Here is a 23,011-nt window from a genome sequence, read left to right on the forward strand (position 1 = left end):
GGGGACCAGAGAGCCCTCAGCCCTGCGAAAGCCCAGGCCTGGTGTCGGAGGTGCTTAAGCCCCACGATTACCATCCAGTCCAACCCACAAGGAGGAGAAGAAGGTTCAGGAAGGTGGGCTTGCCCAAGGTTTCCCTTCACAGCAGGAAGTGAAGGAAGTGGGGTTTGAATCCTTCCCTACAGTGTGGTTCACACTTGTGTGCAGCTGACAGATACATCCTGTCATGTCACCACCACCACAATCAACATATATAGCCAAGTGATAAGGGTACCAAGACCATTCAGTGGTGCCGGGAGAACTGGAAACCCACGTGCAAAAGAGTGAAGTTGGACCCTTACCTCATACCACATACAAAAATTAACTCAAAATGGATCAAGGACCCAAATGTAAGGCCTAAAACTATAAAACTCATAGAAGAAAACATAGGACAAAAGCTTCACCACAATGGGTTTGGCACTTGTTTCTTGGATGTGTCACCAAAGACTCAGGCAACAAAAGAAAAAACAGACAAATTGGACTTTAAAATGAAAATTTTAAAATTTTGTGCATCAGACAGTATCATCAGTAAAAAGGCAACCCACAGAATGCGAGAAAATACTTGCAAATCATACATCTGATTAAGATTAATATCCAAAAAACAGCAAAAAGAAGCAACCTGATCCAAGAATAGGCAAAAGGCTTGAATAGACATTTCTCCAAAGAAAATAAACAAATGCCCAATAAGCACGTGAAAAGATGCTCAACATCACTAAACATCAGGGAAATGCGAAGCAAAGCTACGAGAGACCACCTCACACCCATTAGGATGGCTCCTATCAAAAGAACAGAAAATAACAAGTGTTGGTGAGGATGTGAAGAAGTTGGAACCCTTGTGCACTGTTGGTGGGAATGTAAAATGGTACAGCCACTGTGGAAAACAGTGTGGCACTTCCTCAAAAAAATTAAAAGTAGAATTACCATAGGATCCAGCAATTCCATTTCTGTATATTTACCCAAAAGAAAGCAGTGTCTCAAAGAAATATTATGTACGTGTTCAGAGCAGCATCATTCACAATAGCTGAATCATTGAAGCAGCCCAAGTGTCCGCTGACAGATGAATGGATAAGCCAAATGTGGTCCATCCATACGATGGAGTATTACTCAGTCATAAAAAGGAAATTCTGACACTTGCTACAACATGGATGAACCTTGAGGACGTTATGCTCAGTGAAATAAGCCAGACACAAAAGGAGAAATACTGTATGATTCCACTTACATGAGGTCTCTAGAGGAGTCAAATTCATAGAGACAGGAAGTAGAATGGTGGGGGCCGAGGCTGGGGGCTGGGGAGTTGGTGTTTAATGGGGACAAGTTTCAGTTTTACAAAATAAAAAGTCTGAAGATGGATGGTGGGGATGGTTTTACAACATTATAAATGCATTTACTGCCACTGAACTCTACACTTAAAAAATGATTAAGATGGTAAATATTATGTGTATTTTACCAGAATTTTAAAAAATGGAAAAACAGTTATCATTGGTTGCCAGAGGTTAAGGAAGAGGGAGGGATGACCAGGCAGAGCAGAGGGTTTTTAGGGCAGTGAAACGGCTCTGTGTGATGCTCTAATGATGGACCCATGTCATTAGGCGTCGTCCAACACCAGGAGTGAACCCTAAGGTCAGTGTGGACTCTGGGTGATATGGTCCCTGTAGCTCATGGGGTGTAACAAACGCACAACTGGTGTGTGTGGAGGGGTATGTGGAAGCTCTCTGTACTTCCTGCTCAGTTTTGGTGTGAACTTAAAATTGCTCTAAAAAAAGAAAGTCTAGGGGCCAGCCCGGTGGTGTAGTGGTGAAGTTTGTGCATTTGCTTCGGCAGCCTGGGGTTCACAGGTTCAGATCCTGGGTGCAGACCTACACACCACTCATGAAGCCATGCTGTGGTGGCGTCCCACGTACAGAGTAGAGGAAGATGGGCACAGATGTTAGCTCAGGGCCAATCTTCCTCACCAAAAACAACAACAACAAAGGACAGTCTATTATTTTTAAAAAAGAAAGAAAACAAGAAAAACCACCTGCCAAACCGTTTTCTCAGATGGCTGTGCCAATTTGTATTCTCCACCTCAAGGACGCCCCAGCACTCAGTATTGTCAAGTGTTCTTGGAGAAAGGAGAAAACCTTTTTTTACCCATTCTAATCGAAGTGTTTTATTTGCATTTCCCTTATGAATAGTGATGTGGACCATCTTTTCCTGTATGTCTTGCCATCTGTATGCCTCTTTGGTGAAATGTCTGGGTGCGTCCTTCGCCCACTTTCTTGTTGCGCCCGCCCTTGGGCCCTGCAGTCGCTGCACGCCCCTGCCTTTCACCGAGGCCTCGAGGCTCAGCAAGAGCTGCTGGGCTTGCTTTTCCTGCTGGGGCGTGTGGCTGTCAGGTGCACTTCTGCCAGCGAGGGCTGGCAGGTCCCCCACAGCTGCCCCTCGCAGCGCGTGCAGCACATTCAGCATCCACGTGGCCCACAGCTGCGGCGGGCACGCGGAGTGGCCTCCACGGTGCCCGGCCACCTGTAGCTTGTTTCCTCACTGTAGGTTTTTCACAGAAAGTATTGAAAGTGCAAAGCTTTCTCTGAGCCATCCCAGGACACAGGCTGTCTGGCTGCAGGAGAGGAAGCGCTTGGTGGGGCCCGGTGAGGCTGCTGCCTGAGGCAAGCGCCGCTTTCAGGTTCTGGAAAGTTGGTTTCCCTGTGCAGTCTGGGGGCAGCTTGTGGCCTTTTCACGACTGAACGAGTGTCACCTGCCTGCTGGCCCCTCCGCAGGGAGCCAGATTGGATTTTCTCTCCGTTTTCTCTCCTGGTTTCCCAGAGCAGTGGTCGGCCAGGCTGTGGTGACACCGCCACGGTGATGCCAGTGCTCACGTCCGCTGTCCTCACCTCTGGTCTTGGGGCCCTGTGGACTCTCAGCAGTGACCGAGGACCCCCTAGAGCTTTTGTGTACGTGGGTTCTATCTGTTCATATTTACCATATGAGAAATTAAAATGAAATTACAAATACTTATTAACTAATTAGAAAATAGCAAACCTATTACTTATTAACATAACATTTTAAATGAAAAACAGCTATATCTTCGGAAACAAAAAAATTAGGGAATCTTTAGATCACAAGACAATGGATACAGAAGTTGTATTTTCATACATAAGAATATTGTACAGGGGCTAAAATGAAGGGCCTAAAGCTACGTGTATCGACATGAATCTTTAAAACAACGTTCAATAAAAAACACGTCATTTTTATACTTTCTATAGAAAGCTTAAATCAGATTTTACATGCGCATACAAAGGTCGTACGTAACACATCAGGCGGGCGGGGAGGTGGCACCGCGATTCCGGCGATTCCGACGATTCCGACGGCCTTGCCTTTGGAGGGTCCCCGGGCGCCCTGGCTGCCGAGCCCGGAGCGTCGGTGGCCGCGCAGGGAGGGCGGTGGAGGCTCCTCCTCGGGCCTGCGACGGCTGCTCTGGCTCCGGGGGCAGCTGCCTTCACTGAGCGCGCACGCCAGCCTCTGCCAACTCCACGCACACGGAGTGGGGGCGACCATCTTGGCACTGTTCTCAGGAGGGGTCCGGGGACCCCTAGCAGGACCACTACCCAAGCCCCCGCGCTGTGCGCCGCAGGCGTCCCCAGGACACCACTGCCGTCCGGCGGGCGCCGCGGCCCACGCACCGTGTCCCGGGCTGTGGTCGGTCGCGTTCTCTCCACTCGGGGACGCGCAGCCGACCCTCCCCCGCGCCGGCCTCCTAAGAGGCCCCTCCCCGCCCGGTGACTGTTTCCCCTACGTCTCGGGACCTGGCGTCCCGCACTGACAGGGAACCTGAGGGACCCTGCCTCGCGCCCCTCAGGTGTCCCCGCCCGGCCCGGCCCGGCCCGGCCCGGCCCGCTGTCCCGCGCTGTCGGGGGCCCAACGTCCGCCGCCAGGCCCGCCGTTCCCGGCCCCGCCGCCAGGGGCCGCCGCCGCGCCCCTATGACACAGCAACAATAGGGGCCGCTCTGGCCCGCGCGCCGGCCGGCGCTTCCGCCGGAACAGAGCCGCCGGCGCGGGGGCGGGCGCAGCGGGCGATGGACGGCCGCACTCTCCAGTCGCTCCCCGGCCAGCGGCGGACCTGTGCGTGACGGCGCCCAATCGGCGGCGAGAGCGGCGGGTGGGGCGGGGCGAGCGGGGCTTCCGGCGGGGCCCGGCAGGCGCCGAGGAGGAAGAGCGAGTCCGGACGGCGCCTTTCGGCCGAGTCTCGGCGCGGGCCAGGTGCGCGGGCCTCCGGGGGCGGGGACGGCCGCGGGGGGCGCCGGGGGCGGGGCCTGCGCCGTCGGCAGCCCCCGAGCCGGGCGCCAGGTCCGCGGAGCCGGCGGCTGGAGGGGCCGGGGGGCCGGGGGGCCGTGCGCGGGGCGGGGGCCTTCGGGGCGCGGGGGGCCGTGCGCGGCGTCTGTGGGCTCCCCCGGCCGCAGCCCGGGCCTCGGCCCAGCGCGAAGCGGAGGGCGCTGGGCTGGAAGGCCTGCGAGGCGGGGGCCGGGCCGCCCCGCGCAGAGGGTCCTGGGGCGGCCGGGGGCTGGCCGCGGCTGCCCGGGCTCGGTTTGCGTTTCGAGGGCGCACACCTGCCGGGCGTGCCCGGCGGGAACTAGGTATCAGGCCCAAGACTCGTCTGCCGTCTGGCGTGTGAGCGACGGCTCCGCCCAGCGCAAGTTTTTAAGTTCTTGGGAGCCCCAGACTGAAAACCAGTTTGTGAGTCCAGAAGGTGGTGTGGCCGGGGTCCGAGCCGTGTGCGGTGGTGCGGTGTGGATGCAGAGCTTGATTTCGTTCTTGAAGAAACTTGAGAAGCAGCCGCAGCGCGGCCCTCGGGGCCGGCTCCGTGCGCGGGTGCCGTCGGGCGCCGAGGCCTGGCCCGAGCGGTTTTCGCAGCGGGCCTGGCAGCCTCCGCGGGGCTCCCTGGCTCCCGGCGCACCCGGGGCCCGGAGGTTCAGAGAGCGGAGCCTTGGCTCTGTCGGGGCCGGCCCGGCATCTGAGGAGGGGGTTCGGATCCCCACCGTGGTGACTGGGTCTGCCTGTCCCTCTTTCAGGATGACGACTTCCGGCGCTCTGTTTCCAAGCCTCGTCCCAGGCTCCCGTGGGTCCTCCAACAAGTATTTGGTGGAGTTTCGGGCGGGAAAAATGTCATTAAAAGGAACTACCGTCACCCCAGATAAGCGGAAAGGGCTCGTGTACATTCAGCAGACGGATGACTCCCTCATCCACTTCTGCTGGAAAGACAGGACATCTGGGAACGTGGAAGACGTAAGTGTGTTAGCGCCGCACCTCGAGGACGCCCGCCTGGCCATCACAGCAGTGCGATCTTAGGGAATGCCCAGCTGCCAGCACTGCCCTCTGGGCAGACAGCAGCTGGTGCCCAGTTCGGAGTGCGTTGGTGGGATATGTGGGAATCTCTGGTTTGGAGCCCTCATCAGCTGTTTTGCTTTGCTTATGGGTCTTCCGGGTCTCAACAACCGCATAGATTTCTCCTGTCGCTGTATATACTTTCAACTTTGAGGATTAGCTGCCTAGAATTGGGGAAGCTGTGTAAAAATCCTGAGCTTTATCACAGTCCTCCAGAAAGCTTTCCTAGCCGTCATTTCGTTTAGTGTTCTTTGTTAGGTTTGAGAGCAGGTCCAAGTTGACTTTTTACTCATTTTGGAATGTTGTTCGCAAAACATCTTTTTTAAAAAACTAACAGTCCTTCAAGAGCTGAAAGCCCGGCTTCCCTGTTGAGCGCCGAGCCCCTCTCCCGGCCCTCACGCCCGTCCTGGCGTGCCTCTGACCTGGTTTATCCACCCTGCGCAGAGCCTGCTGGGGAGGGTGTGGTGACTTGCTGGTCTGTGTCCTGTGTCCTCTCGGCCCCGCCCCCACTGACACAGGGTCCAGCGTGTGTCCTGGGGGCTCCCGGGACTGCGAGTGTGTATTTCTGTGAAGCTGACTCTGTTTTTCCGTGGCTCCCTGTAGGACCTGATTATCTTCCCCGACGACTGTGAGTTCAAGCGTGTGCCGCAGTGCCCCAGCGGGAGGGTCTACGTGCTCAAGTTTAAGGCGGGCTCCAAACGGCTCTTCTTTTGGATGCAGGTGCGTGGAGGCTTTGCACCTCTTCGTTTCTCACTGTCATCCAATTAAGGTTAGAAACTTGGCTGATGGATGGTAGAATTCGCTTTCACGGACCCGCTGATGCTGACCACACGTGCTTGTCATGGCACCCAGGCTTCCAGGGCATTGCTGTTCGGTGGGGGCCGTGGGAGGAGGGGCCTCTTCCAGAGGCTGTGCGCTCGCGGCTCGGCTCCGGGGCCCTTTTGAGGTGTGGAGTTCCCTGGCAGACAAATGAGTGATTTCCAGCCTGGGCCCCGGCTCTGTGCATTGACGGGCACATGGCCTCAGGTTTGCTTGTCTCCCAGTGCCCCCTCAAGGGTCGCAGGGACCCCCGAGCAGAAGCACGGGTGACCATGTGTAGTCTCCCTATGGTGTTTTCACAGAAGTGGAGTGTCCTCGCCAAGGCCGTCTGAGCCTTTGCCTGCATTGTGTGCTTGGGGGGGGTCTCTGGTTGTTGGCGCCCTGAGCTTCCTCATCCCTCAGTGCACCTGAGTCAGGAAGCTGCCATTCCTTCCTCGTTTTGCCATTGGCCTCGTTTCTGTCTCCTCTGTCACAGGCAGTATTGTAAAGAATGACCTTATGCCAAGCCTCTTTCCAGTGTGTGTGAGGATAACCGTATGTTCACATCCACACGTGGGAGGCCAGCCCCGTGGCCGAGTGGTTAAGTTCGCGCGCTCCGCTTCAGTGGCCCAGGGTTTTGCTGCTTCGGATCCTGGGCAGGGACCTAGCACTGCTTGTCAGGCCACGTGCCCCAACCCGAGGGACCCACAGCTGGAATATGCAACTGTGTACTGGGGGCCTTTGGGGAGAAGGAAAAAAAACGCACATGTGGACTTGCTCCTGCGGTGGTATGCATGCGTTTGCAGTGTGACATGTCTCTGTGTCTGGCCCCCGGAGGCTGAGCCTGCCTCCCCAGGCCGCCCCTCAGCACTTGCTAGGACAGGGCAGGAAGGCTGTCTTCTTGGTGACGGATGGCCTGGATCGCAGCGGCTTACCTCTGCCGAGTGGGGTGAAAGCGGCTTGGACGATGAGTGAGTGACTGTTGCGGCTGTGTTCCAGGACTTTATTTGCAGACCGGGGTCGGGGGCTGTGGTTTGCCAACCGCTGGCGTAGAGCTTGTTGCTACACTGTTTTACCGGGAAATGTCAGACTTTCACCACACACTGCCCTTTCTGTTCCTCCTGAGTTTGCTCATCTGACGGCTTTCCTCCCTCTGCCCTGAGGTGGGCCTGTGTGTCTTGTCCGCCTGCAGGCCCACAGCGCATGCTAGGTGACTGTTGGATGAATGAGTCGTGGGTGCCTTCTCTCGAGGTTCTAGGGGTGCTTACCGAGTGATGCTGCCTGATGACCCCTCCACACCCAGGTGCTCATTGTCCGGTGCTGCCATGGGCTTTATCACATTCCTGACAAACACCAGAGGGCTGTGGGCCAGGGCTGGTCCCGGGCAGTGTGGTGGTAGGAGGGTGGTAGGAGGGCATTCTGCGCGTTGAAGGAAGGCTCTGGGCTCGTGGGCTGCTGAGTGAAGACGCAGGCCCTGGAGGACCGCAGGCAGTCCCTGTGCGTGTTGAGTGCCCTTAGTGCTTCCGTCTCCCCGCCTGTGAAACGGACATCGTTGCGTGTCAGACTTCTGTCGACCCTGCTGGGTCCTCTCCATGGTGCTGTGTGACTGTGGACAGGTGACTTCACCTGTCTGGGCCTCAGGTCCCTCGTCTGTAAGCAGGTCAGTGGGCGGGCTGCTGAGCTGTGGCTGTTGTATCCTCCCCTACAGGAGCCCAAGACGGATCAGGATGAGGAGCATTGCCGGAAAGTCAACGAGTATCTGAACAACCCCCCGATGCCCGGAGCGCTGGGGGCGAGTGGGAGTGGAGGCCACGAGCTCTCTGCACTGGGCGGTAATGGTCACCTTCTGGGCTGTGCTCTGAGGTCGGCGGAGACGCCCGTGATTTGGACCCCTGGTGGTGCAGGCAGCTTGTTCTTAAGTGGAGATGGCAGGTTCCAAGTTAGAAGACCCTCCACTCCCGTCTTCACCTGATGAGATGGTGTCAGCTCCACCCCACGGCCCGTATCAGACGACACTGACTATAGTCCAGGGGAACTTGAGCTGGGGGCTAGCCCCTCAGGGCTGTCGCAGTGGGGGAGTCAGCGTGCACGCTCTTTCTCAGCTGGAGGCCCTCCCAAGGCCCTTGAGCAGTGCGGGCCGTCTGAGAGCGCCTTCCACGGCGCTGTGGGTCTTGCCCAGGCCACAGGCGCACCCTGTGTCTGAGCGCTTTCCATGGCGCTAGGGTTCTCAGCCAGGCCACAGGCGCGCCCCGTGTCTGAGCGCCTTCTGTCTTCCAGGTGAGGGCGGCCTGCAGAGTCTGCTGGGGAACATGAGCCACAGCCAGCTCATGCAGCTCATCGGACCCGCCGGCCTCGGAGGACTGGGTAATGCCCGCTGGCCCTGCGGCCCCGAGTATAAGTTGGACAGCCCTCAGCTTGTTTCCTTTAAGCTTCTACCTGACCTTGTCTGAGTGACGTCTGTGGATGTGTGTTCTCTGTGCCTGCTTCCCTAGGGAAGGGCCTGTTTCCCTTACAGTTTGAGCTGGGAGCAAGGTGGGCAAGGCCTTCCAGGGCCCCAGGGAGGACCCAGCTCCATACCTTAGGGGAGCACCGCTGGCTGAGGAGTGGGGCCTGAGAACGTGCACTCGGGGCTCCTGCCTAGGGTTCCCTGGTCCCCCTTTGGTCAGCATGCCCGCTGCCATCTCCTGCCGGGCTCTGGTAGGTGTGTTTCTTAGACAGAGGAAACACTGGCTACCTTGAACTGCATTTGGATTGCGTGTTAGCTGGAACCTAAGTGTGCTGATAGTGGAATGGAATGGAACAGAAGTGATCTGACTTGATGGGATAAGCTTCCAGAACCCTCCAGCCTGAGTGTTTGCTCCCCCTCAGCCCCCAGGCCTGCTGCGGTCATCATCTTCCCTAGCTTGTCCCTTGGCTTTAGTGCAGGACGTTTCTGCTCCTTGGGAGGGGGAGGTGGGCTCTCCAGGTGGGCGTGGTGCCTGAGCTCCTGTCTCCTTGCTCTTCTTAGGTGGGCTGGGGGCCCTGACTGGGCCAGGCCTGGCCAGCTTGCTGGGGAGCGGAGGGCCTCCGGCGAGCAGCTCTTCATCCAGGTGAGCCTCACCCCTGCCCCCAGAGCACACTCAGGCCCCAGCACCATGTCTGCTCCTTCATGGAGCCTGGATGGAGGAGGTGCAGGACACAGTAGGCACCCAGGGAGGGTCCTTGTCATGGGCCAGACTCTTCCCAGGTTCTTGGCAGTGCAAGGACCTGGGCAGAACCAACCAGTGTGTCGTGGGCACGTGGCCACTCCAGTGCTGCCCTCACTCTTCCCAGCTCCCGGAGCCAGTCGGCAGCGGTCACCCCATCCTCCACCGCCTCTTCCGCTCGCGCCACCCCAGCCCCTTCTGCTCCAGCAGCTGCCTCGGTGACCAGCCCAAGTCCCGCGCCCAGTTCAGGTAATGGAACCAGCACCGCAGCCAGCCCAACCCAGCCCATCCAGCTGAGCGACCTCCAGAGCATTCTAGCCACTATGAACGTGCCGGCCGGGCCAGGAGGTGGCCAGCAAGGTAACGGTGCTCCTCGGCTCCAGGCTGGGGGGTGAAGGTGCCTGCTGCCCCCTGCCCACTCACTCACTGCCTTTCCGAGGCACGGGGCTGAGCACATCCCTTCGCCGAGCTGCTGCTTTGCGCGTGCGTCACCTCTGCCCCCTCACCTCGCCACGCCCAGCAGTCTCACGCTCGGAGCGTCACTTGTCACTCTTCCCACGTGGGCGTCTGGGCCAGCCCCAAGCCGCTGATGGCCACGTGCTTGTGTACCCTAGTTGACCTGGCCAGTGTGCTGACACCTGAGATCATGGCACCTATCCTTGCCAATGCGGACGTCCAGGAGCGCCTGCTGCCCTACCTGCCCTCTGGGGAGTCGCTGCCGCAGACCGCAGAGGAGATCCAGAACACGCTGACCTCGCCCCAGTTCCAGCAGGTAGATGCTGGCCTGGGTGCCCCTGCCGTGCGCCCAGCAGAGGGTGCTTTGCCTGCCCTCCTCGGCTGTCCCCATGCATCCTTGCACCTGCGGCTGGCCCTGGCGCTCCCCCCAGTGCCCCCTGTGCCTCCGCTGCGCCTGTGCTCAGACCTCTGGCCCTTCCTTTCAGGCTCTGGGCATGTTCAGCGCGGCCTTGGCCTCAGGGCAGCTGGGTCCCCTCATGTGCCAGTTTGGCCTCCCTGCGGAGGCTGTGGAGGCCGCCAACAAGGGTGGTAAGTACCTGCTGCTCTGCCTCTCGGCCAGAGTTCATTGTCCTCCTTGTAGTTAAGAGGAAAAGCTCCCCGTTAGCAGAGCTCGGGCTGGTGGTCCCTGCCAGGGCCTCGGGCTGGTTTTCATTTCCCATCCCCTCTGGTCAGCAGTCCTGGGCCAGCGTCTAGGAAGGTGGCCTCATGCTTTTAAATGCATTTTAGATGTGGAAGCATTTGCCAAAGCTATGCAGAACAGTGCCAGATCCGAGCAGAAGGAGGGCGACGGGGAGGACAAGAAGGACGAAGAGGAAGACATGAGCTTAGACTAAATTATTTGCTGTCTTTTAAGGGGTCGGGGTTCTTGGCTGTGCGATTTCAGTAGTGGCGTTTGTGATCTGTCACGCACCCTCACACCTCTGTTCCAACTTGCTGAGAAATAAAAGGCTTTTCTTCTATACGCCAGCTCTGGTTTTTCTTGTGGGCCCAGGACCAAGTGTCATGGCCCCACCCCTTGTTCTGGCTGGATGGGAGCTGCCCCTCTGCGGGACATTCTAGGGGAGGTGACACACCAGGGGGCTGTTCTGCCTGAGAGCTGCGCTCTGCCCGGGCCGCCATAGCCAGTTCTAGACCCATCTCAACCGCTTTAATCTTTTCAAATTTAAAGTCGACACTCAATTAAACAGAAGTTACTTTTTTAATTTAATTTTTGTTTTAAGCAGTAGGGACCAGCGATTTACAGATCTCCCGTGCTATTAAAAATGGGTGGAAGGGAAATCTCATAATTAAGCTGAAAGATAAAAAGTATAAAAACCCCATTTTACCCTTTCATTTGAAAAGTCAGACATAACTTAAACCATGTCCAGAAAAAAGATTTAAAACCCTAGACTTTAGGACCTAGATAAATATACACGAACTTTCTCTGTGAAACGGGCTGAGGGCGGTGTTGTCAGTAAGCTGTGTGGAGGGGCCTGGGGGTCTGAGAGGCAGGACCCTGCCTGCCCATGGGCTCCAGGCCTGGGGGCCCTTGGAGACCCTCCTGCGTGGCTGCTGGAGCTGTGGCCAGGGTCCTAGAGAGGCAGCTGTGCTATGTGGCTGGGCAGCCGCTCGCCCCCACTGCCCCCTGGACACCAGCAGAGTGAGGCAAAGTGACGGGGGCCCGGTTCACCACCAGATTCCTCATGCAGCCACGGTAGGCGGGCGGCCCAGTGTGTGCGTCCATAGGCTCTGGGGGCCAGGGGAAGAAGGAGGGAAGACAGGTTGGAGCAGAGACCGATGTCCCACTGGCACCCTCCCCCAGCTGTCCCAACTCTGGAGGGTATGATGAGAACAGGGTGACCCCAGTGCCTGGTCCCCGAGCAGCAGTTTCCTCCTGCACCCCAAGGCGGCGGCCATGCTCACCAGGCAGACCCCCAAGGTGCAGAGGTGCCAGGGCGTCAGCCGAGGTTGCCAGCGTGGGGCCCAGGGTGTGGTTGCTCTGCCTGTCCACCTCCAGCCGGAGCATGTTCCCATCTTTGGTCACTGTGGGGCACAGGCTCCTTGTGGCCGGGCTTGGAGAGGCCCCTCTCAACAGCCACGGGGCCAGGGCTGTTCATGTTGCTTGGCCTCTCTCAAGTTACCCTGCCCAGGGGTCTGCAGCTGCCCCCTCCTGAGACCCTCCCAGGCACTCTGCTCTGCAGGAGGAGGAACTCGGGAGTGTCTCTGGCTGTGGGAGACAGGGCACAGCTCACCTGCCAGTCGGTGCCACTGCCCGTCACACACCACGGCTGGGTGCGTCACCACTGTGGAGAACTCGCCTGCACCATCGTCCGCCCGCAGCAGGACCTGGGGGGAGGCGGGGGCCAGGTCAGGAGGGCCCTTCCAACCTGAATCCCGCCCTGTGGCTGCAGCCCCTACTCAGCTTACCTGCTTCTCCAACACCTGCAGCTGCAGGTAGGGGGGCGCCTGCACCTGGCCCAGGTGGAAGACGAGGCCGCTAGCCGCCTGCGGCCGCACCTCCAGCTCCAGGCCCACATTGGGCAGTGTGGCCCCCAGGGTGTCTGCGGGGAAGGGCTGTGAGGGGAGGAAGGCCCAGCCCCAGGCTCCTCCTTCCTGGGTGTCACTTCCACCCACCCCGACCTGGGACACGTGGGAGTAGGGACACCAGCGCCTGACAGACCTAGAGTGACGACTCCCCCACTTCCTGCGAAGAACAGGCCCTTCTCCAGGGGGCCCGAGAAGCAGGGCGTGACTCCCACCATCTGTGTGGGGGCCCCCAGAGGCTGCCCATCCAACTTCAGTCCTTTCACACAACCGCTGAACCTGGAGCTGATGATGGCCACCTGTGGAGATGCAGATGGGGGGACGTGGGCTCAGGTCTTGGGTGCCGAGGAGAGCGGACAGCTTCCAGCTGGGCAGGGGGCTGGAGATGGGGTCAGAAAGGCCAGGGCGAGGTGGTTCTCACTGGGAGTTTGCGGCTGCGGCCGCCAGCAGGGAGGCCGCCCACGAACAGAGTGTGGGGCCGGGGGCCCTCTACACCCTGATGCTGCTGGCTGGGCCCCTCCTGGCCCTGGGCCCGGACCCTGTCTGTCACCAGCTGAATCCGAGTCTTCTCCCATCGCACGGACACCTAGGGGTGCAAAGAGCCAGGTGAGGGCCGAAGCTCCTGGGGCCCTGTCTGTGTCCTCTCCCCTCAGCCCCTCACCTTGTGCCACCGGCCAGCCCGTGAACGCTGGCGGCTCTGGACACGGAGCCGGGGCCCAGGGCCTTCCGTCTGAGCAACAAAGTGTCCGTGGCTCAGGAAGAGAGCCAGGGAGGGGCTACTGGCCGTCAGGGGGGCAGCGAAGAGCAGGAGCCCTTGGGGAGTGTGAGGGCGGACAAGCATCCTGAGGTGGGACCTGGAAACAGAGTAGGGATGTCAGCCTGGGCGCCCCCTCCACACCCACCCCACCCGGCCCGGCCTTACCAGTCCCTGGGAGGTGCCGGGACGTGTGCAAACTCCAGGTAACTGAGCAGAGGACCCCCAAACTGGTAGGCATCTCGGATGGTCCTGAAGGGCCCAGGTGGCATACAGGCAAGGTCCTGGGTGGGCTGCCGGCTGCGGCGGGAGGCCTAGGGGTGGGATGGGGATGCAGGAATGCTTTGGGGCCGCCTTCTACCTGCCCCAGTTCCACCCACACACCACCCCTCAGGCACCCCACCTTCCGAGCTGCTGCAGCCTGCAGTCCTCGCGGTGCCTGCCTCCAGGTCTGGGTGTGAGGGGCTGGGGCGCAGCCTGAGCTCACGTTGATGCCACCCATGTTCTCCTGCAGGTCAAACACACGCTGTGGCCCCAGGAGCCTGCGAAGGGCCACAGTGGGCAGTCAGCTGGATGCATGGTGGCGGGTCAGCACCAGCCCCACAACACCCGCCCTGCTCACCGCTGCACAAAAACGTTGCTGATGCAGCCGCTGAAGTTTTGGATGGTGTCAGACTCTGGCAAGCCTCCCAGGAGGAGCCGAGGGGGCCCCTCAGGCTGGGGCTGGGGCCGGGGCAGTGGCCCCCGGTGGGGCTTCATCTGCTGAAGCTGATCGTCCACATAGAGCCAGACCCTGGAGAGCAGAGCAGTGTTTCCTCCGCCTGCCCTCACGCACCTGCTGCAAGGCACCCCCCAAGGGCCCCCGCTCTGCTGCAAACCCCATTCCTGGAGACAGCAGTGAGAGGCCAGGCAGGTTGGACTCACCCTGTGGTGTTGCTGTAGAAAGCTACGTAATGGGGGGCACCATCGGCAAAGCGCCCTCGTGTTTTCACCTCGGTCCTCATAAGCCGGAGTGTCACGTGGCCCTGCTGCAGGGACACCTCGCACGGCCCATCCTGGGGACAGGTGGGAGGTCAGGGGGCGGCCAGGTGGCTAGACTCAGGAGGGACAAGTGGGATGGACAGTCAGACTCGGGGCGGGGCAGACACACCGGGGACGCTCGATGGTAGAGCAGACCGCTGTCCCTGGTGCTGCGGAAGCCAAAGCCGGAGTAGACATCACCCGTGAGGGGCGAGACATCGGGGAGCGCCAGGGGCAGGAAGCCGTGGCCATGGAGAGTCACAGCCCGTTCCACCTGCAGGGAGGGTGCCCATGAGGACCCACAGCACCAGCCCGGCGAGGGCACTGCAGGCCGGGGGTGGGGGCTTACCAGCAGGTCTGTCGTGCAGCCGGAGCTGACGCCCGTCGTGTTCAGCCTCTTGAGATCCACGTACTTGCCCAGAGCTTTGATGCCCTTGACACAGCCACGGATGGAGCCTCCGGAAGGGAACAGCAGCTGCAGGCTGCAGGGACAAACGTCAGGGGGCTGCCTCCTCCAAGCCCCTCGCCCACGCCCAGCCCCACCTGCTCACCTTGGGGGTAGCTGGTCGGGTGGCACACCCCCCAGGTAGTAGGCGTCGGCCAGCTCCAGCACGTTCTCCTGCTCCACGCTGAACACGGTAGCCCTCTCCACGCGCACCAGCACGCGCTTGCGGCTGCCCCCGAGCAGGAACACCTGGATCTGGAAGGCACCGGCGTGGGGGCTGCAGGGTAAGCCATGTCCCCGCCAGCTGTCCCCGACCCCAAGACCCTCCTCGACCTGGGCCTTACTGCCTTGCTGGCTGTGGTCAGGGGCGGTGGGGGTTGCAGCGGGACAGCCTCCTTCAGGCCTGTGCCAAAGTCATAGAGGAGCAGGAGGCTGCCTTCCCTCACAGCCAGGCACAGGAACTGGTCCTGGGGGGGCAGGGTCAGCACAGGGTCAGGGACGGGGTGGGAGGGGTGGGGGTAGACGGTGGGGCAGCGGGCAGGCAGGTGGGGTGGGGGCGTTGGGCAGGGGGGTGGCGGTGGGGATGCAGGCAGATGGGAGGCAGCGGGCAGGTAAGTGGGGGTGGCAGGGAGGCGGGTGGGAGTGGCACTGGTGGGCAGGCGGGGGCGGGGGGCGGCTGCGGGCAGGCATGCCTGGTGCTGCAGGAAGAAGATGATGCCGCTGGAGGACACGAGCCGCAGCTCCTGGTCAAAGCGCTTGGTGTGGCTGATCTGACTCTCCACGCTGATGCGGGCAAAGCCAGAGCCGTCCAGGTAGGAGCCGTCTGTGAGCCACGGGTCCCCAGTTGACTTGGAGCTGCCGGTCAGAGGTCACGGGGTCAGCTGAGGGCAAGGTGAGTTGGGGCAAGGGTCGGGCCCCAGGCTGCGCGTACCGGGCACAGGGCTTATCCACAGCTGTGTCGAGCCGGAAGGTCTTCTCGAAGTTGTAGAGACTGACCACCTCCTCGTTGAGTGTGTCCATCTCAATGCAGCCCCGGTAGCCAGGGAGGCGCAGGGGTCCCGGGGGCTGTGGGCACAGCACAGTCAGGGCACCTTTCCACCCAGGACAGACCCAAGGGGAAGAACTCAGACTGCAGTGGGACGGACTGAAGCCAGACACCAAGCAGGACTTGCTGGGACAATAGCATGGGGCAGCTGCTGCGCAGGCCAGGGCAGGCTCACCGTGAAGTTGCTGGGGTAGCCCCCCACGTAGAAGACAAAGTCGTCAGGCTGCAGGCTGAGCAGCCCCTCGGCCCCAGGGGCCACTGTGTCACCCTTGGTCTCATGGACCATCTGATTCTCCACTGTGACAGACATGTGGCCAAACTGGAGGGTCCTGAGGGCAGAGGCGAGGGCGTGAGAAATGGACATGGGGCCACACGAGGCCCACCAGGGGGGCACAGCGCACGGGGGCTGGGCCACCCACCTGTCGATGCTGACAGCTGCAAACTGCTCCCCAATGTCCTCGTCGATGCTGAGGGCTGCAGGGCCTGCCCCCCCCAGGCGGTACACCCAGTGCACCTTCTGGTCACGCAGAGCCACACCCATGTAGTCACCTGCAGCCTGTGGCAGTGGGACACTCGGTGGGACAGGGACCAGCATGGCCCACCCCCTCCAACCTGCTGCCCGCTCCACCCACCCACCAAGCCTGCCTGGTACCTGGCGGCTGCCCATGTACAGCACAAAGTGGTCCCCAGCGGCCTGGCCACGCGCCGGCTCCGGGCTCTGTAGATAGAACTTGAGGGAGGTATAGGCAGCGAGGTCTGAGAGGTCCCGGGGGGTACGCAGCTGCACCCCCGAGCGCCCGTTGAACTTCATGGACACTTTGACCTGCGTGGGGTGCACAGTCCATCAGCGTCTATCACGTGGTCTCCCAGCCACCTACCTGCCCCTGGCACTCGTACCCACCTTGCTGGCAGCTCCTCGGGCCTGAGCAATGAGCTCCCGCACACGGCCGATGCTGGCAGACAGGGCCAAGCTGGCATTGTGCGTCCCACGGTTTTCCAGGAGGCTCAGCTTGGCCAGCAGCTGTGGCAACGTCTTCTCCAGGGTGGTCACTGCAGGGAGGGGAATGGAAGAGAGGAGGTGGCCCTGAGAGCCTTGTCTCCCCTGCCCCTGGCCTACCCCCGCCATCAGGGGCACCGTGCCCTAGGGGCCCACCTGAGCGGCCTGCGTCAAGCACCGCCTGGCCCAGGTCCTGGCTCTGCAGGCCTCCAAACTGGCCCTGCCACTGCTCCAGGGTCTGCTGCATGTCCCGAAGCCGGGACTGCACGCGGGCCGCCGTGTCCTGGGCTTCGAAGGCCACAGCCTTGGCATTGGCAATCTTCTTGCTGGTCTCATCTGTGGCGGGGAGTGCACAGGCTCAGTGAGGGGCAGGTGAGGACCATCCTGGCCTCAGCTCCCATCTGGGGAGCCCACTAAGTCCCCCACAGCCAGGACCAGCAACAGCGACACCACCCCCCACGGTTCTTGTGAGAACCTCGGAGCAGTGGACACCCACCCTCTATCCCTTGCTGATGGCCCCTCCTGTGTGTAGCCTATTGGGCCAGAGCCTGGTCACCCTGACACCTCCCCATGTCAGCTCAGCCCCATCTCCCCACAGCCACCCCTACCCTGGGCCACCATCTCTTGTGGGACCCTGCCCAAATCCCTGGGCCCCACGTCCAGGCTGGGATGCTCTACTCTCAAGGGGTCGTCGGGCAGCCACACAGATGCCTGCAAAGCTGGCTCAGATGCCTCCCCCTCCCCCGGGGCCCCCCTGCTCCCCAAGGCCGTCCCCGGAGCCCTTGGCTCCAGCCACACTGGCCTCTTTGCTCCCACCTTCACCTCTGCGCTCACCCACAAATTGTACCTTCCCCCGGACACCCCAATGTCCCCAACCTCTGGGGTAAAACATCCCCCAACACGCTCCCATGCCAGCCCCTGGTTATTTCTCTCCAGAGCACTTCCTGTCCCTTGCAATTTTTACTTGCCACTTGGGGCTACTTTGTGTGGTGTCTGTCTCCCGACCAGAAGCAGGTCCCCAAGGCCAGGGCCGCCCACTATGGGAGCCCCCTCAACCACCCTGGCCACCATTCTGGATGGTACAGGTGTGAAGGTGTCCCCGCTCACAGAGCACAACGGGACAGCACTGACTGTAGTGATGTCTGCATGGGGCAGGTGTCCATTCACTCTGAGGACAAGCAGTGAGGCTCAGGGCAGGCACAAGGCCTGACCTACCCGTGTCCATGGCCAGCATGGCCTGCACCTCCTGGATCTGGGCTACCAGCTGCTCCTTTTTGGCCTGGGCGTCGCGGAGCTGGGTCCCGGTGCCGTGGAGGGTGGCCTGCGCTGTGGGGGAGGCAGCCTCAGCCCCAAGGAGCCCCCGCCCTCATCACACAGGTGCAGCCCACTTTGGCCCTCCTGACCATGGAGGACCAAGGCTGACTTGCACACAGACAGATGGAGACATCCAGACACGAGGGCCCTCGGCTCGGGGAAGCATGGGAACACCCCGAGTCTTGAGGCAGCCTCCCAGTCCCACAGCAAATGTAGTTATTCCCATCTCATGGATGAAACGATGGAGGCTCAGAAAAGCCAAGCCATTGCCACGGCCCGCCAGTGCTCCAAGGTCCTAGTGGCAGAAGGTGCACGCCCACCACCTCCCCCTGCTTTCTCACGCTCACCACCCTCCAGCCAGGACAGCAGGAAAACTGTCAGCTGGTCCCATGTTCTCTTCCCCGGGGAACCTCCACAGTCCCAGAGCCCTGTCACAAGGCCAGGGTGAGTGGTGGGCCTTTCTTTGCAGGGCTCCCAGGGGGTGGACACGCCAAGGTGGTGGGAAGCAGGATTTCCACACGGGGCAGCCGCTACCCTGACTCACAACGTGACAACTCACAAACCCCCACACACATGGCTGGAGGCTGAGGACCCCGCAGAGCCCGGACACCAGACGGACCCGGCACTCACCGCGGCCCAGCCTCCACTGCTCCCTGAGGACGGCCTCCTCCAGGGCACTGCTATTGGCCCGCAGCTGCTGGGCACGGGGCGCCAGGCCCTGCTGCACCACCATCTGCAGACACCAGGACAGGATGCAGTTCACACCCACCCGGAAGGAGCTGTAGGGGGTCAGGGGCTCCTGGCAGGGCCTCAGGGAAAGTCAGGGCCTCACCGCCCATGTGCGGCTCGATTGCTGCAGCGCCTGGCCGGCGGCACCCTCGGCAGCCTGCACGGCTTGCAGGATGCTGCTGTAGGCGTTGGCGGCCTCGATGGCTCGCTGGATGAAGCGGTCCTGGTTGACTCCGCGGATGATGCTGTCGGGGGAGGCAGGGGAGAATCAAAGGGCATGTGGGGGGCCCAGACGTCCTCAGGCCAGCACGCGGGCCTCCTGCCATCACAGCTGCTCGGCCAGCCTGCCTGCTGGCTCCAGCCTCCTGCCTTTTCCCTGCCGTCTGTGGCATGTGCCTTCCCTGCTCCCTGCCTCCAATCTGAGCCTGGGCTCCTCTCTCTGGGAGCCCTCCCAGACCAGCTGTGCCCCTCCAGACCCTGACTGCCCCGGCAGGGACCTGGGCTGTGTCCCTAGGGCACTCCTCTTTGGGCCCCACACCTGGACAGGTTGAGCGCCAGTTGGTCCAGCTGCCACGCGTGGGCCTCGGCGGCTTCCACCAGAGCCACCTTGCTGCTCGCCGGAGAGAATGCCCGCATCTTCTCAAGCAGCGGCGTCCAGGCCCCGTCCAGTCCGGCAGCGAGGTGCTCGCACTCCTGGCGGGGGATGGGCTTAGGTGGGACCCTCCTCCCGATGCCCTCCTCACTCCCCCTGATCCGGGACCCCAGGCACCATGCTCTGCACGCAGTGGAGTGTCCATACCTGCCTGGTGTGCGGCCCTGGGAGGGGGTACTTACCTCCTTGGCCTGGTCTATGCCATGCAGAAGCTCAGAGAGCTGGGCCAGGGTGTCACGGGCAGCCTGCAGAGTGGCCCTCAGGGTGGCACTGTCCTGGGACAGCTCCTGTTTCCGTTGCTGGAGGTGATGGGGATTGAGGAGGGGGTGAGAGAAACAAAGAGGTCTGACAGGGTAAAGATGGAGTGCAGGGTTGCCGGAGAGGAGTATGAAAGAGAAGGGGAGAGGTGGGAAAGAAGGAGGGGAGGGGAGAGGTGGGAAAGGGGGAGGGAAGGGGAGGGGACGGGAGGGGTGGGACTCCTTACCAGGGCCTCCTCCAGGCGTTCCTGGTTGCGGCTGTTGAGCTCCTCAGCCTCCCGTGTGGTGCCCACGGCCCGGTTCAGGGCCTCTCGCAGGTCCATGAGGCCGGCCTCATGCTGGGCCAGCTGGTCTTGGGTGCGTGCAGCCAGCGCCTGGTTCCCCTCCCAGAGGCTGGTCAGCTGCTCCTGCACGCGGGCCAGCACTGGCCAAAACCCAGTATGGGGACAGTTGCTTGGGCAGTGACCCTGGTGCTCGCCTGGCCCCCATCTACCCCCCAAAGCTGATGTGACACAAGTCCATGCTGACCTCAGCCCCAGGGCTCCCAGCCGAGTCACCGCCCCTCCCTGTCCCTGCCCTGCCGGGGCTGACACCACTCACATCTCTGGGCCTCGCCCAGCTCGGCCTCAGCTGCTGCCCGAGGGGCCCCCAGGTCTCGGGCCCGCATCTCCCGGAGCAGCCGCTCCACCTCGGCCACTGTCCGGCGCAGCTGCTCACCCGACGGGGCCGAGTCGTTGGCTGGTGACAGACGAGCCGTCTGGGACTCGAGCTCTGTGGGGGTGGGGGTTGTCAGGGCCGGGCAGACCTCTGCCCACTAGCTCCCAAGCCCAAGACCCCCACCCAAGCATCTCCAGACCACCAGTACATAACCCAGCATGCCCTGGATGCCTCCCAGAGCCCCGGGCTCAAGGCCACAGCTGTGCTCGGCCTCCAGGCTGGCTCAGCCCTCTCGCCCACAGCCCCCCACCTCCCACAGGCCCACTGCCGTCTGCTGCCTGCTCCCTTGGCCTCCTTGCCTGGCCAACCCCTCCTCCTAGCCCAGTGCTCAGTTGAAATTTCACTTCTTCCCAGACCCCTGGGCTGGGCCAGGTGCCCCCTTCTTGCTAACACATCTTAGTTTGTAATTAAGGTGTTCACCAGTTGGTTTTCCCAGGAGGTGAGGTGCCCGCGAGGGGATCGCTGGCCTGTCTCACAGAGCCACCTACTCTCTTGCTCTGGCCACACCTGCCACCTCTCTTACCTCCCCACTCTGCCCTGCTGTTGACTCAGCCGAGGCCCTACGTCCCTCTCTAAACGTCCACACCCTGCCAATTCTTCAAGGCCAAGCCCCCCGGAGGCAGCCCCCCTACTCTAAGCCCCGAACGCCATTTTGCTCGGCCCCTATCCCCCTGCCTGGCTGAGCCAGCCCCTACCTCTCAGGGCGCTGTCCACAGCCCGGATGGCCACCAGCAGGGTCTGCACCCGGCCCAGCGAGGCCTCAGTGCTGTCCAGCAGTTGGCTAGCCCAAGCTTGGGCCCCTGTGGCCTGTGGACGCAGTGCCCCGTCAGCCCACAGCCTCTGATGATGAGGGGAAGGCCGGGGGCATGGGGAGGGGCCTCGGGCCTGAGCTGAGGGTCAGGGGTGACAGTGGATGGTCTGGAGCCCAGGAAGAGGGGCCTCAGGAGGTGGAGTCTACCAAGGGGGAGAGGCCCAGGGGGAGGGGTTTGCTTGAGAACCATCCCAGGGGGCTCTGGGGGAGGAGACTCCAGGGCAGGGGTCCCCAGTGGTCCTGCCTGGCTGTCCAGCCTCTGTGTGTCCTGCCCGAGGCTTGAGCTCTGTCGCTCCAGCGCCTCCAGCCTCTGCGTTGTCTCATGGCGGGGGCCCAGGGGGCTCTGCAGCTGGCTCTGTGGGGAGGGGAAGGTGAGGGCCTGTAACTGGGGAGAGAGGCTGGGGGGCCGGGCCGAGAGGTACCTGCAGGTCAGCGATGGAGGCGTTCAGCCTGTGCAGCCGGGCCCAGGCCGCAGAGCTGGCATTGACCCCGTGCAGCTGCTCCCGGATGGCAGGGAGGAGGGCGCCGGCCCGCTCCAGGTCGTCCAGGAGCAGGACCACACAGTGGTCACACACTGCAGACAGCACAGGTGGGTCAGTGCAGGGTGTGGGGTGGGCGTCGGGTGGGCATGGGACCAGGGAGAGAGTCGTGGGATCCACACAGTGGGGATAGGTCTGCCAGGGGTCATGGGGCTGACATGGGGGTTCTGCACTGGGCTGAAGGTGACAAGGTTGGTGGGAGTCAGAGGTCAGTGTGGGGATCAGGAGGTTAACAGGGAACTGGGCAGGTGCCAGGAGGTCAGCACAAGGTCGAGGTGAATACACAGTTGGGTAGGGTCCAGAGTGGTGGGTGTCAGAGAGTGGGAGTGAGGTCAGCACGGAGTCTTGGGGTCAATGTAAAGGCAGATGTAGGGTCCCTTGGAAAACTGAAAGAGTTGGGATCACAGGGCTCCCCTGGAAGTCAGGGTTAATGTGGGGGTCACCAGCGCAGTGCAGGCTGGCACTCGCACTCCCTCACAGGGAGTTGGGAGAGCTGGGGTGAGACGGGGGTGGTCAGCTGGGGCACAGGTGGGGTGGAGTGGGGGGCCTACCTTCACAGTGGACACCATGGCCCCCAGGCCTGCCTGGCACAGGCACCTGGTGCTGGTGGCTACAAGTGTCACAGCGCTCTCCACTGAGCCCTGGGGGGCACGTGCAGCGACCAGTGTGCAGGTCACAGTGGCCCCCTCGGCACTGGCAGCCTGGGGTGGGAGGGGTGGGGTGAGTGGCTGGCGGTGGGCCCCAGGTGCCTGCCATCCCGCAGTGCCCCACCTGCCCACACTCACGCCTGCAGCCTTGCTCGGGGAGCCCCCAGTGGCCAGGGGCACACTCGCGGCACTGGAGACCCCCAGTCCCTGGTCGGCAGTGACACTGTCCACTCTGGGGGTGGCACTCGGAGCCCTCGGCGGCTGGTCCACAGGCGCACGGGCGGCAGCCCCTGCAGCCCTCGAAGCCGAAGTGTCCTTCCTGCCAGTACATGCTGCAATCACAGCTCTGCCCAGCCTGGAGGCTCTGCCCCAACACATCAAGGCCCCGCCACACAGCGAGGCCCCAACCCTTCCAGCCTGGAGGCCCCGCCCCCACACAGCGAGGCCCCGCCCCTCCCAAGCAGCCCTACCTGACAGTGGTCACAGCTTGGCCCTGTCACACCTGCCTTGCACAGGCACTGCCCGCTTTGGGGGTCGCAGGCCTCAGTCCCACATGGGGAACAGTCACACCCTACAGAAAAGGGACTGTGACAATAGTCCTGACCCCCATTTCGGCCTCTTCCCCCTCCCCAAAGAAGTCCTTACTGAGCTCACACTCCACAGGGATC

The 23,011-nt window shown here is 61.7% G+C and overlaps 2 protein-coding genes across 11 annotated transcripts in view; one reads left to right on the forward strand and one right to left on the reverse strand.

Moving 5' to 3' along the window:
- Positions 1–10,854, forward strand: part of LOC106836339 (ADRM1 26S proteasome ubiquitin receptor) — a 63,697-nt gene extending 52,843 nt beyond the window's left edge. For 4 of the 9 annotated variants that reach the window (XM_070486220.1, XM_070486224.1, XM_070486223.1 and 1 more), the window contains 9 exons: positions 5,082–5,295; positions 5,998–6,114; positions 7,901–8,024; positions 8,470–8,556; positions 9,200–9,281; positions 9,484–9,737; positions 9,992–10,149; positions 10,319–10,421; positions 10,620–10,854. In XM_070486220.1, coding sequence (XP_070342321.1) covers positions 5,082–5,295; positions 5,998–6,114; positions 7,901–8,024; positions 8,470–8,556; positions 9,200–9,281; positions 9,484–9,737; positions 9,992–10,149; positions 10,319–10,421; positions 10,620–10,726 — 1,246 coding nt within the window. In that variant the 3' untranslated portion in view covers positions 10,727–10,854. Of the gene's footprint in view, positions 1–4,124; positions 4,360–5,081; positions 5,296–5,997; positions 6,115–7,900; positions 8,025–8,469; positions 8,557–9,199; positions 9,282–9,483; positions 9,738–9,991; positions 10,150–10,318; positions 10,422–10,619 lie in introns of those variants that run through there. The other 5 variants (XM_070486231.1, XM_070486232.1, XM_070486225.1 and 2 more) reach the window with 5 other exon arrangements.
- A 218-nt stretch (positions 10,855–11,072) lies between these two features.
- LAMA5 (laminin subunit alpha 5) overlaps positions 11,073–23,011 on the reverse strand; it is a 51,889-nt gene continuing 39,950 nt past the window's right edge. Inside the window, exons 46-80 of one of the 2 annotated variants that reach the window (XM_044748185.2) lie at positions 22,814–22,914; positions 22,482–22,662; positions 22,248–22,397; positions 21,580–21,731; positions 21,402–21,512; positions 21,042–21,153; positions 20,230–20,400; positions 19,857–20,053; positions 19,555–19,671; positions 19,259–19,413; positions 18,824–18,965; positions 18,622–18,724; positions 17,893–18,003; positions 16,834–17,013; positions 16,582–16,730; positions 16,333–16,503; positions 16,100–16,236; positions 15,856–16,009; positions 15,567–15,700; positions 15,328–15,490; positions 14,980–15,102; positions 14,742–14,890; positions 14,540–14,672; positions 14,321–14,464; positions 14,095–14,225; positions 13,793–13,963; positions 13,574–13,712; positions 13,339–13,484; positions 13,078–13,270; positions 12,838–13,002; positions 12,553–12,715; positions 12,300–12,433; positions 12,125–12,218; positions 11,796–11,915; positions 11,073–11,621 (exon numbers count right to left, since the gene is read on the reverse strand). In XM_044748185.2, coding sequence (XP_044604120.2) covers positions 11,482–11,621; positions 11,796–11,915; positions 12,125–12,218; positions 12,300–12,433; positions 12,553–12,715; positions 12,838–13,002; positions 13,078–13,270; positions 13,339–13,484; positions 13,574–13,712; positions 13,793–13,963; positions 14,095–14,225; positions 14,321–14,464; positions 14,540–14,672; positions 14,742–14,890; positions 14,980–15,102; positions 15,328–15,490; positions 15,567–15,700; positions 15,856–16,009; positions 16,100–16,236; positions 16,333–16,503; positions 16,582–16,730; positions 16,834–17,013; positions 17,893–18,003; positions 18,622–18,724; positions 18,824–18,965; positions 19,259–19,413; positions 19,555–19,671; positions 19,857–20,053; positions 20,230–20,400; positions 21,042–21,153; positions 21,402–21,512; positions 21,580–21,731; positions 22,248–22,397; positions 22,482–22,662; positions 22,814–22,914 — 5,036 coding nt within the window. In that variant the 3' untranslated portion in view covers positions 11,073–11,481. Of the gene's footprint in view, positions 11,622–11,795; positions 11,916–12,124; positions 12,219–12,299; positions 12,434–12,552; positions 12,716–12,837; positions 13,003–13,077; positions 13,271–13,338; positions 13,485–13,573; positions 13,713–13,792; positions 13,964–14,094; positions 14,226–14,320; positions 14,465–14,539; positions 14,673–14,741; positions 14,891–14,968; positions 15,103–15,327; positions 15,491–15,566; positions 15,701–15,855; positions 16,010–16,099; positions 16,237–16,332; positions 16,504–16,581; positions 16,731–16,833; positions 17,014–17,892; positions 18,004–18,621; positions 18,725–18,823; positions 18,966–19,258; positions 19,414–19,554; positions 19,672–19,856; positions 20,054–20,229; positions 20,401–21,041; positions 21,154–21,401; positions 21,513–21,579; positions 21,732–22,247; positions 22,398–22,481; positions 22,663–22,813; positions 22,915–23,011 lie in introns of those variants that run through there. The other variant, XR_011494724.1, reaches the window with a different exon arrangement.

Source organism: Equus asinus, chromosome 15, assembly GCF_041296235.1.
Source record: "Equus asinus isolate D_3611 breed Donkey chromosome 15, EquAss-T2T_v2, whole genome shotgun sequence".
Lineage (NCBI taxonomy): Eukaryota > Metazoa > Chordata > Mammalia > Perissodactyla > Equidae > Equus > Equus asinus.